The following is a 16,577-nucleotide window of genomic DNA, read 5'->3' as shown; positions in this document are numbered from 1 at the left end:
TGAACTTGGCTGAGACCAGAGCTCCAGCTCTACAGCGAACATGGCTCTGAAACAGCAGCAGCATTCAGTTTGGGGTGGAAAAGCATCTCCCGAGAATCTACACCATATGCATCATCTGATTGTCCTGAAATGAAATGTGTGGTTACATGCACCTAAGATGTTGCTGCTGCTTCTTGGCTTTTCTTTATTTTGGGTGGCTGCTATGGGGAAGAGTGACTAATAGTTTCTGCCTGAAAGATAATGGAGAAACGAGATCCTCAGCTTGACAACATGCTGTTTCTTTTTTAATAGGGGAAAAAATATGTAAAGCGACTGAACTGGTCCTGCCTTTGAATTTGACTCGATTTACGGGGGGAAAAAAGGGATTTGGAAATGCTTTGCCGTATTGGTTTATAATCACTATCTTCGTTTTAAAATCTGAATGTTCTGGTAAATGTGACCATTGTAAACCTGACTGCTAGACGTTTCCTTGCCCCTCAAAGGAGCTGAAAATGGAAAGTTCTACTAATTTTTTTTTGTCTGAGAGGTTTCTAACAATTCCCTCTCTGTGTGGATCCTGTCCTCCCCTGACATCCACCCACATGGATTTTTCCCTGCTCACCACTGCTTAGGAGTGAGTGGGGGAAAACTGGTTTAGTTTACCGTTTCTTCTAGAACAGAGTGGCCGAGGCCATCTATAGTGCTCCGACCAGCTATTGCAGCACAGACTGTAGATCGAACCTGAGACCTTCCTAACCTGGTCTCTATGGCTCAGTTTCACACCCCATAATGGCTTTACCCACCAGGAAACCCAGCATCCGTTCCAAGGGTCATTCACTTCATGGCAGTTTGTGGAACATTGCTGCGTGCAAACTGGCTGCCATGGTTTTGCCCCTCCCCCCCAGGACATTGAATTCAATTGAAAAACTCCTCAGTATCACCAGCTCAGCACAGAACCAGGTATTCTATCTGGAATTGTTCTGGCTTAGTATGGCTCAGCATTACACCACAAAGTAATGTTTACTTCTTTTAGCATTTTTACTGGGCACCCATTGAATATCTCTTTTGTGAAAAAATAAATAAGGCATTGCAGCTGTGGCTGAATTTCAGAGAATTCCAACACTCCCAAAAGTCCCCCTAAAACTTGACAATCGTATTGTAGATTTATAGTGTTATGTGGGTTACGATGATGTCATTGGATGCAACAGCCCAGGGAATTGTTATGACCTCATTCCTAGCGATCATTCAGTCCTTGTCAGGCGAGCATGAGAGCAGCTTGAATTCTTGCCCATGGCTAGCATTCCAATTCTTCAATCTGATCCAGGGGACATTCCTGGCTCAATAGCTCTCTGGACTGCCTTCGCATACTTGTTAATCCTTTCATTTTTATAGGATGAATTGTTGGAATTTTTTTATACTGAGGAACTAGGTGAAGGGCCAGGACCTGATGGTTCAGTACACCAAGTGAAAAGGAGTAGTGGAGAAAATGAGAAATCAAGAAGATGTGGTTAGATCATTCCACGGTTTGGTATTTGCAAGCCTGTGGATTGTTGGAGGAAAGGAAAATATGAGGGAGTACAAGAGGCTCACTTTTTTTTTGAAGTCCTGGGAAAGATTGAGTTAGAGTGGAAGATGGTGTGATGACAAGTCATTGTGGATGTAGGGAGAAGAATGAGCATGAAGTCTGAGAGAAAAGAGAGTGAAGTGATTGGAGTAATATTGGCGGTAGCAATACTATATCAAAATAAAGATCTGATTGCAACAGAGAGAGAGAGAGGATAGAGGTCAGAGGTAATGGAAAGGTGGCCGAACAGATAACTAGCTTTCTTTTGTATCTGTCTAGGATTGCCTCTGAGTTGCCTTCCAATGACCCGCCACAGATATCGGGAAAAACATTCAGCTGTTGGTGAAACAAGGGCTTTGTTGAGGGGAAAGTAATTTTTTAATGGCAAAGCAATATACTTAATTGCGAAGCAATATTCTTCTTCTAGTATTTTGCTAACTTATCTAGTGGAATTATACAACTTTCAAAATATTTCCATGGGATCGACTTTATATTTTAGCTTAAAAGAAGAATTCCAGCTTTTTACAAGCTTTAAGGAGAGATGTACAAATTTAATTTAAGATCAGGGGAGACGTGAAGTCGACAATGTCAATCAATGCAGAAGGATTAAGAGCAGAGCCATCTAAATTAAGGGGTGGTAGCTATTGGTTATCCTTGTGAGAGACAAGAATAAATGGTCTTCGAGGGATTATAAGTAACTAGACTTATTGCCCCCATCAGGGTTTAGTAGATCAGCCATTGCGGTGCGGGAGGAGTGAAGGTTGTATGCAATGAGGGCGTGTGATCTGAAAGAAATTAATGAGTGAGGAGTGGAATCAACGCTGATATGGAGAAGGAACAAAGTGTGAGGGAGAACAGAACCGTTGGGGAGCCTTCAGTTGATGGAAAAAGTCAGAGGATTAACCAAAGCACACATGCAGCGATTGGTGAGAAAAGTGGTCATAAATGTGGGGAGATGGAACAAAAAAAGACCATAGGGTGGCCTGACCCTTCTTTAGAAGTGGGCAATGCCAGACCTTGTTAAACAGATGTGTCTGAGTTCATAAGTTTTGCACATAACATTTCCCAAGGAGAATCCTGATCCCTTTAAATGGGAACGTTTTGATGAACTGCTCAAAGTTAACCCAAACCGCCTTCAGTTTTGCCCTCCCCAAACCACTAATTGAGTGGGATTTCATAGAGGCTTGGCACGGATTGTTCTGCGATTGACAATATAGAGACCATTAAGTGCTTTGCTCTTTCTTCCTTCCCTCACTCTCCCAATTAAAGCGAATCTTCAGGAGGCTGGCTGTGACACAGAATGATTGCTGTCTTGCAGGCTAGAAAATGGAAACTTTACTATTTCTTCACTGGCGTTGAATAGCGTGTTTGACTGACGTCCACTGCAATCTTTCCACTAACATTTCTGAAGGCTGAAATTTAATTTTTAATTAAAAAATCTTCAGCTTGCAATACTTGCAACCACCTTGACAATAAACTATTTAAATTTACAGTGCTGCATCGGTTTAATTTATCTATTCCTAATCATGAAAAAATAATTTAAACCCCTTTTTGCACTGTTGTCTTTGGTTTGCTTGTGGTGATGCATTCAGTATTATTTTGTCGTGCGAGAATGAGATTCCCCCCCCCCCGCCCAAACACACACACACACACAGATTCAGTGGCACATGTTCCCTGTTCTCTCATTAGAAGGAATTAACTTCTGTGTTGCAAACCGCTATTTAGTGGCACAACTGAGACGTGTTGGAATTTTCCCAAAGGGAGAGAGAGAAGGCAACTTCAAACTACATTCAAGGGTACCATTCATCTGTATTGTTCCCCCCAACCCCAAACACATACAAGTTAGTGCCATTTATGCGGAGGAGGAAAAATAAACCTAGCTCTTTCCTATATGTTTCATTTTACATACTGTGACAATTGCATTGCTTTCAGAGCTTTTTTTTCATATACAAAATGTCCCAGAGATTGAACTCTGTACTCACGCATTTTTTGTCTCCTAAAAGTGCTGACGTTCACTCCTCACTCCAGTTGCTGCCTCTGTTATTGGCAGCGACTGGAGGCAGAAAAGCAGAGGTCAGCGCCACTGCTAAATGACGGAACGTGTAGTTACAGCATTTCATTTGTTCTGTAATTTTTTTTTAATTTTTAAATATTTTGAATGTTTGTTTTTATTTTCATATAAGAAGCCCTGCTTTTAATCCTGAACTCTTAAACCATTAATAAAATGCCGTGTGTGTGCTGTGGCTTTAGTGGAGGCTGCAATGTTTTGAGCTGAAGGGTAGAGAAGGTGACGTGAAAGCATTTTACTTTGTGTGGCTGAATGCTGAGGCAGTGGTTGTTATTTAAATACAAATCTCAAACTTAATAAATGTTTTACAGCATTTAAAGAAGTAAACAGGGACAATTAACAAATTCCAATTATTTGAGTATTTAGATCCTGGAAAGTAAAGTGATTGATGAATAATAACACTCCAAACTCTTATATATTCTGTTTAACAAAAGCCTGGCCCCTTTCCAGTCAAAAATAGTTTTGTAATTATTGCACTGTTCTTAAATTAAAATATCCTTATTTTGTCTTTTTGATCGTTTTTTGTTCTTCCGACCTATTAAATCAAAGATGCAGACACCGGTGACCTTTTTGCATCTTTTGACCCACTCCGAAGTTTCCTGGGTTTTAACTCAATCATAGTAACTCATAAATGCTCTTTTATATATCTCTGAATGTCTGAAACCGATTCCCGTTCCATTTGATTCTTTTCACCTTACTGAGAAACAAAAGGTGTTTGATTTTAACCCTGCAATTGTTAAATTTAAATTCTTATTGAATATCATTGTCACCGTCATCAGCCAGGATAAAACACTATCTGAATTTTGTAGAACAATTTGATCGATAAGCCATTTTTTTTGTCTCGTTCCTAGTTTTTCTTATAAATAGACTGCGTAGCAAAACATTACTTATTGTATGTGGATGATCCATTCGGCTGCTGTTTTTTTTAAAAGAAAATTGTGCACAGTTTGCAGTTTCTGCATGATGGAATATTGAGGTGCTTGAAAGTGTGTGCTAATAACCATTGCAGGTCCTGCTTTTTGACCCATAGCTAATATTCTGTGAGTCACATGAAGCTACAGAAGATTCCTGAGTTTTTTTTTAAAAAAAGCTTTCACATTTTTCAGTTGTCTAGTGATAAATACAATTACATTATTGTAATGTATTTTACCCAACCTTGTTAAATGAAAAGGTCCATTGGTGGGCAAAGCAGGATACAACGTAAATAGGTGAATAGGATGCAGGGGAAAAAAATATGTTTGGAGCCGAGGCATGTTGGGATTTGCCAGTCATGGACAAAGCAGCATTTTGTTTTCTTCTCTGCAATGACCTTGCTCCAAGGACAAACTGGAGCTTGATGAAATGAAGCTGCAGATGGCCTCTGATCACAACACTGAACAGTAATAAAGTAAAGGAATAGAGAAAATTGAAGACCGGGTGAGGAGGTTTAGTTAAATAAAATATGCATGGAGGGAAAACTGAAAGGTTAATTAAAGTGGCTGGTGTCCTTTGTGTCTTACTTCCCCTGCTCAGGTTTTTAAGGTTGCTCTTTTGGCACTGAAATGCTAATAAACAGTTGTTGAACCCAACCCAAACTATTGTAGCACAGATGGACTCTGAGTGATCCGTGAGTGCTAACTCAAAACTGTTCTCTTCACTGCTCTTAAAATGCATCTAAACAGTAGTGATTGATATACCGTCTATGAAGGGACATATATTAAATAAAGCCAAACCAGTGCTGTGTGTCCTTTGCTTGTGGACAATTTTTCCCCTTTAGCTTTCAAATGGGTACCTGCACTGCTGATCATATTTAACAAAATAGAGTCAGTCCTACATTATTTTCATCTCCGCTACATTCCGCACAAATACCAGGATTGTGGGTTTCTGTACATCTTCCAGAGTCGGGGTGTTTTCTTGAGTGGGGCGGGGAGGAATAAAATTTGGCAGACACGTGAGCATAAAGTCGACCTCACTAACCGTTGCTTTTTATTTCAACATCAAGTTCCTACTTTCACCCCAGAGCATTCAATACGTAAATGATTGGACTGATCCCCAGTTTAAAACATTCTGAAAGGAACTCTTTGCCACTCAACCAAGCCCCCTCCTGAACAATTAAAATAACAAATGTATGCAGGAGAACTGGCTGTCATTCATATATGGAATGAAATTAGAAAGTGGTGGTGTGGTGTGTTGGCTGTATGAAGGTTAAAGGTGAAGGCATGGTCATTCCACTCCATAACTTCACTCTATTTCAAGCACTGCTTGGATTAGCAATCTGCAAATCTAGAGCTTCCCCCCCACCTTTCCCTCCCTCCCTCCCTCCCTCCCCCATCATTGTCATATTTTAGTTACAAGCAGTATGAAACCTCTATGTTATCAAAAGAGAGGACGTCTCTGGAACAAGCACACACTGCAATCACATCCAGGATTGCAATTTACTTAATGGTTGAAGCTGTCAATCCTATGAAAGTCAGCAAATATATTTTCTTGTCCAAAGATCTGCTCATCTCCCTACTGCATTCTCCAGGCAATTGCAGTAAGCTGACTGCGTGGAGTATATTCCTTTCTGCTTTGTTATAACCTATCGATAAACTTGTCAGCCAGGTGTGGCTTTAGGAGTCATTGATTTCCTTCAAAGAGCGGCTTTGCTTTGTTGTTGAGTGTGTACTTATCAGCGCCACAGGGACAGAGGAGCAGAATGCACTTAAAAGGGTTTGTTCGTACAGTGCGCCAGCAGATCAGTTACTGCTATCAAGAGAGGTTTTTTTTGTGTGAAGGATGGCTCTTGTGACATGTACAGTAATTTGAGACTTGATAATGCTTTTGTGTGTAGGCACTTCAAAAGAGGTGCATGTGAAAACAAACAGCAAGTCCACTGTGGCATTGCATTTTAAGATGTACAGTTATTACTAAGCCAGAACTGAATGGCAGTGTGGTAACTGATTAACCTGACTATATCTCACCCCTCTCTCCTCTCTGTACAATAATTTTCAGCTATACACAATAAACCCTCTTATTAGCGATGGAGTGCAACCTTTGTCAATTAACCTCTGTAGGTTTTGTTGTTTTTTTTTCGTTATTAGTTATTGATAGCACTGAGTACTTGTGCCTTCGTGTTAATTTGTTTTCATAGAATCTTACTCAAGTCTCCACTGCCTCCTCCTCCTCCCAATCACCAGTGCTTTCCCACCCAAACCACCTGCCTCTTTAAACCACGTCAACAGTTTCCACAGTCGCCCATTCAAGTTCTGAGCAAAGGAACCAATTTTTTGTTGGGTGGGGGGTTTGTTGTTTGTTTGTTTGTTGTGGTGCAAAAACAAATGCATTTTTTTTCCAGTGGAATCGTAAGAACGAATAACACTGAGAGGGGCTTTGAAAACAACACAGCGTTGCCTTTAAGCCACACGTGTCCACACGAGTTCCTCCACAGTTATATGTCGGGGCTTTAAATGCAAAATCTGAAAAACTTTCTTGCCTTTCGGGGCTTGAGAGGAAAGGGTTAAAGTCGGGTCGCAGTCACGGTATCTGTCCCATTTTGCTCTGGACCCCCACACAGGCTCCAGTGCGTGTTAACTGCGAGCATCACCAGTCTGTAATGTTTAGCGTTTACATTGTCTCTGGACCTGCCTTTTCCACACCTCATTTCCCTGCCGTTCACAGACACTCGCTGTTTTACACCACGTTGATACCAATGGACAGAATGTCTGTAGCAACGTGAAGGGTTTTATGTTGGTAAAAATCTACTTCAGAATGCAATGCACACAGGAGCTGGTCCCTTCTAGGGTCAGCATTGTACACTGGGTATACACATTGATTTTGTGCACACCCATTTTACTTGTTTAGTAACCCCCCCCACTGCTCCTGTTTTTTGCACTGCTTTTTTCCACAGCTCAATGTAGACTCTTTTTACAGCATTAATATGTAGACATTAAAGGGATGTTATGAGCACATCTGGGAGTTTCTTAGAATGTCTGTCCTGCAAATGCCATTTACCTCCCCTGATATTGGCGAATATCCTTTCGGAATGTAATTTCACTTTATTTATTTTTAACTTTTTTGAAGAAAGTTTTTTTTGCTGCAAACCTTTGCTTCGGAACCCTACTGCAGATGTGCATGCCTCTGATCAGAAGTGTTGATATTTTGCTGGACAGACATAGTTGAAAATGTTTGCATTCTTCAGAGTCTGCTTTTCTACAGATGTATTTTAATCCTTTCAGTTATGAGAAATCCGAAGTTGTTTCAGACTGGCCATAAACTTAAAAAAAGGGGTGTGTAGGCTTTCTCCCTGTGTGTGAGTGTGTGTATATAAGTACAAGGTTAGGAGGGAATGTTTTTCTTGCAAGATTTTTCTCCCTCCTATATTGTGTATCTTGCTCATTTAATACTTATGATTCGATCCTCTTTCACATTGCTTTGTTTTGAATCGCTTACTTTCCATTTCCACCCTTTGTTCTAATCTGCTCTTTGTCTAAGAGCTTTCCAACAGTTGCCCAGCAGTGTCCGGAGGCTGCTGCTGCCTCCTGCCTTCTGCCATTATCGATCAATACAAAGCATGTGCTACAGCAATCTGCATTACATCACTGTCAATGAACAATAAAGCTTATTGGAGTTGAAAACGTGCATCAGTGGTAAATAATACAATGCATCGCCAGGATTGGTTGAGGTACAGGCAGGAATCAGACAGTGGCAAAAAAAAATCCCCCTCCTATCTCGCGTTTCCATTTAGTCTCTGTATGTATAGTTCATTACTGAAGACAATACCTAAATCCAGTTAACGAATTAGCAAATGATTATTGAAGTGTAATGCAGACCGATGAGGATTACCATTTACAACATAAAATGTACTGTGATCAGTCTCCTTTATGTATAGGAGCAAAATTTATGGTGTTTTATAACAAATTTGATGTGCTAATTATTTAAATTCACTCCACACTTCCCCCCAACCATATTTTACATTAGCGTTGAAATAAATGGAGAGTCCAAATTGCGCTTTTTTAATGCTGTAAATATCTCGAGCGCTCCAGCCAATATTTAAATGATCTTTAATTTTGCACGTTTAAGACTCTTGTTATGTGCAATTTGTTTTCTGTGCTGAAAGGCCAGCAGGTTTATTAGCAATCTTTTAAGTCGAGTTCTTGTTTTGGCCTTGCAGTAGCGAGCAAGTTAATTGGGGTGTTTCCAACAAAAGAACATTATTTCATTCAACAACTATTCCATCTATCAAGAGTCTTTGGCGAGCCGCTAGAATATGCATTGCACAAACCAAACACTGCTCCTCAACCAGCACTGTTTCAAAGAACATTTTTTTTTAAAAAAGGCAAAAGCTCCCACCTGTGGTGGAATCTGGTAAGTTCATGGCAGCAGGATGAACACAAATTGTGATTCTCTTGCTCCCACTCCTCACCCCCCACCTCTGTTGTCTTTTTCAATATTTTTCCCCTGAGAAATTTAACACTAAAATAAAAGCGATTCCTTCTGCAATATGTCTGATTAAGTTACTGTGGAGCTGGATGTAAATCAAACTCCGGGATCAGACATCAAAGGTTCATTATTCCGGTTTTCTGGCCTAAGATACTAAATCCATGAGAGAAAATAATGTGCCCTAGGGAGACAAATTGAAACTGTTCCAAATACATGTTTTAAAACAAAAATATATTAAAAAAAACTTTTACTTCAATGAGCAGAGGTCATTACATGCAACATGACAGCTTCAAAGGAAAAGGCTATAATCTCTCTGAGAATGCTTAATAGTCTGACTCCATTTCCTTTCATTCGAGTAATATTTGTGCATAGATTTTACCCACATCTTTAGGAGGCATAAAGAACCAGCCTTATGTATGTAAGTGTTTCCTTAAATTTAAAATACACAGCACATGAGGTGTTCCATAGGTTTTAATTTGCTGTCTTGTTTGCTGAAGGGAATATGGCCACACCACCTCGCAATACAGCAGCAACAAATGAACGGTGATTAATGATGGTTCAAATACCAAATCTATATAAAAATCTATCTGATTAATAATTCAAGCTGCATTGTGCCATTGTTATTGGTGGTGAGGCAGCTTAACTCGTTCACTGCACCACATATTCTCTTACCATTTTACTGGAGCCATTTCCACTTGTCACAGCTGCTGTAATGACACCATTTGACATGATGCCAGGACCAGGGCCTGTGGAGGGTGAATGAGTTGAAAATACCTTCAGTGTAATTATGGTATTTAGCTCCGCAAAGCTAGAAATGAACTGCCTGATCTTTTGGCGATAAATTTGATAGATTCTTAGTTGTATGCGTGTGTGTGAGGTAACTGTAGGCAGCATTTTAATTTTTTTAATAGTATTTTATTGTAGTGTTAGTTCAAATGTCTCAGAATGCCAACTTTCCTTTATGATGTCAAAAAATATGTCTCAATCGAACATGAAAAAGCGCTTGGATTTTGATTTGATTTTTCTTCTTCTTTTAATCAAGTCAATAGCTGCAAGTACTGGTACTTTCCTTCCAGACTGCACTCTGGAACTCTGCATAAATCGCACCGACATGTCCCCTCCTTGCCCATCTTCAGCTTGCACCTAAAGCCTTCCTCTTTGACCAGGCATTTAGTCACCTCCCCTTCCTTCCTTCCTTCCTTCCCTCCCTCCCTACATGGCATCAAGCTGTGCCACTGTTAAGCACTCAGAGCTGCTACCCTGCTTGAAGGTCGCTATATACGTGAAGCAGTTGTTGTAGGAAGGCAGTACCTTGTGGAATTCTCTGCTCTTAGACCGGATGCAAGAGTTGTGACTGATGCAACCATTACAGCGTCTCCAAGTGCTTGGGGTGATGTCTTTCTCCAACTATGCTACTGGATTTCTGCAAAATCTTGGAAGAACCCTTCCAAAGTAATTGAATTTGACATTAGGAAGTGCTCGCAACTTCTAAGAAGGAGGGTGAAAAACAAGTACTGTGTTTTTTTAAAAAATAAGTACATTTGAGGAAAAATGGCGATTTTTAGGATCATGCAGAATTACCTTGGCCACGCGGAGCAAATCATTGGTCAGCGGATAGCAATTTGCACAGCGTTGGGGAAAAGGTTAAAAAGCAAGCTGGAGCCAAACACACATTAACTCTGGACACGCCTCAGGCAGATTACTTTGAAGTCGCATTTTACAAAATGCACAGAAACCACAGAATATTTCTTCACTTTGTAGAAAGTTGTCCTGGATTTTTTTAAAAAAAAATGTTTATTTTGAGGGGAGTGGGGAGGGGTGTGTGGCTGGTGTCCCAAAATGCTGCCCCAGTTCTCTGCTCTGTAATTGCTAACAGATGAATATAGATTTTTATTCTGTTCATTGATCCTGGAGTAGAAGAATTTAGCAAACCATCTGCCTCGATTTATTTTATTTTTTTTGCTCGCTGCGTCAAAGCTGTTTGCCTCGGGATAGTTTTATTCCTTTGAACAAATGGAGAAAATTGATTTGTTGCTGACCGAACATTAAAAAAACATTTTTCTGTTGTTAAATTTCAGTTAAAGCAATGAGCGAGCAGCACCCAATACATAATGCAGACTGGCGTGCCTCAGGTGTTTGGCGTAATGTAGAGCCTATAAACTCCCAACATTTTTATTTAAAATGTAGTTGCTTAACTCCGTTTTAATCTGTGAGAAATGGATGAACACATGTGAATAACAGATGTGCATGTGGTCTTGAGATTTTTTAGGGGCAATGTATGATTGAGTGGCCGAACCCAAAAGCAACAGGGACCTACCCATGTCTGTAATATATCCCAGGCCAGCCAGAGCCTGCGTGCCATGATATCCAGTGTATTGCACACACACTTGCCACTTCGCCTGACGTCATGGCATGGGCACCTGAACAGATTTGTAAAAGTAAAACCCGTTCCTGCCTATAAGCTGTTAAAAGAAAAGTTGCAGGTTTGCCGTATAATAATAATAATAATAATCGTTGCATTCGATATAGCATCTTATCACATCGTTGAGCTGTCTCAAAGCGCTTCACAAAATATATTGTGAAGTGGATTGACTGGGCATAAAATAAAAGTATTTTATGCAACCAGTTGTTCACCATCATAACAATTACAAAATGAAGAGCTGAATCTTAAATTTATCTGGTCTCTTGCACCGAAACAAAATGATTGACTATTTTGACTTGAGTAATATCGTGAAAGCTCCATTTGAACTAACACAAAGCACAGAATCAAGGAACAATTCCTTCTGTTCTCTCAAGTGCCATTTCCTGTTTTCATATTATTTTGCCAGAACGCAGAGTGAGCCGAGTTTCCTCATGGTTCCTGCTAATGTCTGTAGTGTGTAACATGGCTGATTTATTCTTTAGAGTTTACAACCAAGGAAGTATGACTGCAAGAGAACAGCAGGCAATGTACTCAGTGTCCTGTAAACAGCACGCTCCCATTCCAGAGCTATGATAAACGTATGTCAGATTAACTTTGGTGTAATTGAACAACCAGAAAATAGCAAGTTATTTTTGGAAACCCCAAAGAGAGTAGCTCTTTGGGATCTCATTGTGGGTGATCTGTGGTTTCTTGTTCCTCTTAACAGTGGTACATCCTATGCCCCATGTTATTTACTCAGTTACTTAAGCTTTACTGCGTGATGTACTTAACTCCATCAAATAAGTGAAGTTCTCGGAGATCTCAATCCAAACTAAATTGGATCCTATTCATTTTTTCTTCTTGTTTCACAATCCAGTGCAGTTGACATGTGAATAACGGATGCACACATGGTCTTGAGCTGTTCTGGGTAATGTGTGATTGACTGGCCCAGCCCCAAATGCAACAGAGACCCACCATGCCTTATTTGTCCAGACAAGCCAGAATTTTGCATAATATGCATATATTTGCATCCGACAAGAGTCATCATTGGTGACAAATGCTGGGAATGTGTATGTGTAGTTGAGTTGGGTGTACTTGGCAACACATTCAGAGTTTTCTCTTTCAATCTTACTTCCCTTTTCCTCTCTCCTTCTCCCCCTCCTCCTCCTCTCTTCAAGGTGCTGCCATCTTTGCTGGACATGGTACCTTGCTTAAATAAAAATTTCCATGAGGGTGTTTAGACTATGCAGACTATTTGACCATCAAATTTTACCTTGCTCTCTCTCGCAATGCCCAAAAGCATTGGGTAGATCAGCCACTGATTGCCATCCAAGCATACACTTGGATGGCAATCAGTGGCTGATCTTTCCTCCTCCTAGGACCACTAAGGCTAATTGCAGTGCCTCAATTGCTATCCTAGTTAGAACATCAAAGGCTGAGGGCCAAACGTACATCCTTTTGGGTCAGTATGACTTACTGCTATACCTAAGATGTTGCTTGTGGTGGGACCTCATCGTGGGAGAATGACAATGGAAAACTAACAGCAGGTTCCAGATTACAGGAAAATCATTTGATGCAAGAATGTGCATTTATAGAGAATTTAATTTTGCTTTTTTTCTCATCCTGCTTGTAGGACCATAACCCTAATATGGTTTCAAGGCTGCCAGATCCATCCGCTAACCCAAACTCAAACTCTGGTAGTGGATATATAAAAAATCCATCGCATGCCTTTCTGAAGCAGCAACTTCTGAAGAAGCAGCAGAATCTACTTCAACAACAAATGATGGCTGATCAGGTAAGACTATGGCTCACAGTGGATAATTGTTTCACCCATAAATACACAGTCAATTCACTTTAGAGTATATTCACTGAAGCACTTTGAGACGACTCGAAGACGTGATAAGGCTCTATATCAGATGCAAGGATTATTATTATAATTATTATTTTATTGGCTCAATTGTTGTGAATGCCAAACTGCTTTTACAAAAAAGGTCCTAATTTCCATGAAAGGAATAAAGGCGAATTCATTTAAAGGAGCATCAGTGTTCAAAAGCAAATTAGATAGATTTCTTTTAGGAAATAATATCAAGGGATACAGTATATAGTTTGCAATTGCCAAGATGGTGGAAGGTGAACTGGATGGACGCAGGTCTTCTTTTGTCATTAAAGTTCAAAATATGACTTGTTAGAGTTAACCTTCTTAGTTTGTAATTGATATTATCACTCCATCAGAACTGAAGGCAGAGTAATATGCTTAGATGACACTGATTTTGAAAAATAAAAATATAGAGATTAAATTATTAAAGAAATGTTTTGTGCAAACATTATGTAAATATTGTACATCCATTATGCAGTGCACTTAATAGATTGAGTGATTCTGAGGGAAGTAAGGAAACCAATTGTTTAAAAAAATGTATCCACTTGCAAGCATGGCTTGCTGTATAATGCCGCAATTTAGCTTTAGTACTGAACCCACTGTCTTTATAGCATTGGGTTTTACAGTGCTAGGGTCGTTATCATAGATAACAGGGACTTGCCAGCTATACTTGTAATACCTCCTCTCCACTACACATACACGCACGCACACACATCCAAGCTCAAGTCTCTGGAAAACAATCGGGAAATAATTTGGCAGATTTTCCTCTCCCTAATGCAGCAGAGCTGAAGCCAATTGTAGCCCGGGCATGTGCTGCCTTGGCTTATCATGGATTCGAACCTGCAGCCTTCTGGTCTGTCTGACTTTTTGTTGAATACATGGTATCTCTTGGTAACTGGAAGAAGCTAAACCTTTATCTCTGTTTATTTTTGAATTGGCTCAATTGTTGTGAATGCCAAACTGCTTTTACAAAAAAGGTCCCAATTTCCATGAAAGGAATAAAGGCGAATTCATTTAAAGGAGCATCAGTGTTCCAAGGCAAATTAGATAGATTTCTTTTAGGAAATAATATCATGGGATACAGTATATAGTTTGCAATTGCCAAGATGGTGGAAGGTGAACTGGATGGACACAGGTCTTCTTTTGTTTTAGCAATTCTTATGTGCTTATGCTCAGTGGAAGAGAAATTTAGTTTAAGTTCAAGTAATCTGGTTTACAATCCACATATTCTTCAATCTAAGCAAGGTATATTATTTGATCCTTGAATCTATCTTTGAAAGTCTTTCAACGGTGAAGTCTTTGATTTTGGGGGGAAATTAAACACTTGAAAAATGCGTGGCCTACAACACCAAAAGAGTGAGCTATCAACTGGGAGCCAGACTTCAAATTCCATTCTTGACTGACATTTGAACTTTGGTTTCCTGTAGAGGGTGTCTTTACAGAATCTTAGATTGCCTATCTGGGGACAAAAAGAAAATATGTCCAGGGAGGGAACCCTTCCCACACAGTTGAAGTTATCAAGCAACATTATTGATTATTACATTATTAGTCATGGACATGTGTGTAAAACTAGGGAGGGGTGAGTACGGAAAGGGAGAGGAATAAATAAATGTTAAAAGGTTTTTAGATTGTTCGAAGATCGCCCTTCATCCAAGGCTCATTGAAAAGCATTTCACTGCTCGCCTGTTGTTTGCGCTTCTTTATTTAAAATTAGGAATTTCGTCATGTTGCCAATTTGACACTACAGAAAGCTTTCAAAAACTCCAGCCAAATCCAATAGACCAATAAAAGGGATTAATCTGTTTGAACAGGCTGCAACTATCTACAAATTAAATGACAGAATAGTTGTTAACGTCTTTAGATGATGTGACTCTTCTCTTGGCGTGAAGAGAATGGGCATTACATAGAGAATGGGCATCTTTTATTCAGTGCGCTATACCAAACAAAATACAAACAAGACTTGGATGAATTCAGTGAAGAGGCTGTTAAGGCAACTCCCACTGATCACCCGTTAAAATGTGCATTTGATATCTGTTGGGAGTGAAGTGAAAACAACATGTTTCAAAAACCTGCTATTATTATATATTATATATAAAGAGCTGTACACACAGTTGAATTAAAATGGAATACTTCATCTAGATCAGTGTGTGTCGGGATACACTCATCGGCAAATTATTAAATCGGTGTTTCCTCATTCGTCTCTTTTTCAGGAGAAACAAAGGCAGCATGATCAAATGAATGGTCACATGCTACGAGTGTCCCCTGATTACAAGGAGCCGAGGTGCACGTTTGGAGTTCAACAGTTAAATCAGTACCAGGGTAAGATCTTCATCACGGCATCCAATAAAAAAAAGCCTCAATGTTTTAATCAGGAAAGCAGCAAGCATGCTGCCTGGAAGTTTTCTTTGGCATGGGGGAGAGATGCCGTTTATTTCACTTGGAAGTTGAGCTCCTGAAAATGTTACCCGCGCGTCTGGCTCTAGCATCTGGATAGTCGCTGGTTTTTTTAATGCCAGAGAGGACGGAGATTTGCCTTTGCAGCTTCCACTGCCTTTTTTCTCTAGATTTTTGAGATGTTTTTATTTGTATTTTCTTCCAAATGAAAGTTGTATCCACTTCTTATAACTATCTCTCTGTTCCCCTCCCAATGGAATGCACTGTTTCATTTCCCCTCACCCTCTTTATGGGCTCCAAAAAGTCTGCACAACAAAATTTCCAGTATAAATGTCCACCTTACATCAAGCAGCTGTATTTGTTTTTGTCACTTTGTGAAATACTGTAGAAGGGAAGGAGGAGGAGGAGGAGGAGGAGGAGGAACTGAGTAGGACTTGTGTTGTGATATCCTGGTGCAGGATATTGCTTGTGTGCAACAGGTAAATTGGTGAGAGAATCCAAAAGGTTGAGGCTACAGGCCAGAAGGATCCTGCCAAGCCTTTTTGAAATAAATCAACTGAACATTTGTGCAGGTGTAATAATTCTCAGTGGTTTCCGATAGGTCGAAAACACGTTACGTAAATGTTTTTTTGGCACCTTGTGGCATTTTTTTAAAAAAAATTCTCAGCAGCTTTCAGGAACCTGGGGTTATGATTCGATGGTTGTGAGTGGTTCCTGAGAATTGGACTTTGAGGAGTATTGCCAGAAAAGCTTTGCTTCACAATTGCCAGCAAGTGATTAATGCTCTCATAGGATCACAGTGGAAGAATAGTCAATTCTTTTGCACTTTCCTACCCGATCAGAGGCATCGACTGCTGTTTTTATGAAAGTATTTGGCAACACAAGTCATGTCATG

At 39.9% G+C, this 16,577-nt stretch overlaps 1 protein-coding gene across 1 annotated transcript in view; it reads left to right on the top strand.

Moving 5' to 3' along the window:
• The window catches only part of LOC103179457 (mastermind-like protein 2), a 71,274-nt gene that overhangs the window by 52,772 nt on the left and 1,925 nt on the right, over positions 1 to 16,577 (top strand). The window contains exons 3-4 of the mRNA XM_042340620.1: positions 13,046 to 13,207; positions 15,499 to 15,607. Of these exons, the coding sequence (XP_042196554.1) occupies positions 13,046 to 13,207; positions 15,499 to 15,607 (271 nt within the window). The remainder of the gene's footprint in view (positions 1 to 13,045; positions 13,208 to 15,498; positions 15,608 to 16,577) is intronic.

The sequence above is a fragment of the Callorhinchus milii genome, unplaced genomic scaffold, assembly GCF_018977255.1.
Source record: "Callorhinchus milii isolate IMCB2004 unplaced genomic scaffold, IMCB_Cmil_1.0 Scaffold15, whole genome shotgun sequence".
Classification (NCBI taxonomy): Eukaryota; Metazoa; Chordata; class Chondrichthyes; order Chimaeriformes; family Callorhinchidae; genus Callorhinchus; species Callorhinchus milii.
The sequence above is the reverse complement of the archived record's forward strand: the minus strand, read 5'-3'. Positions and strand labels throughout refer to the sequence as shown.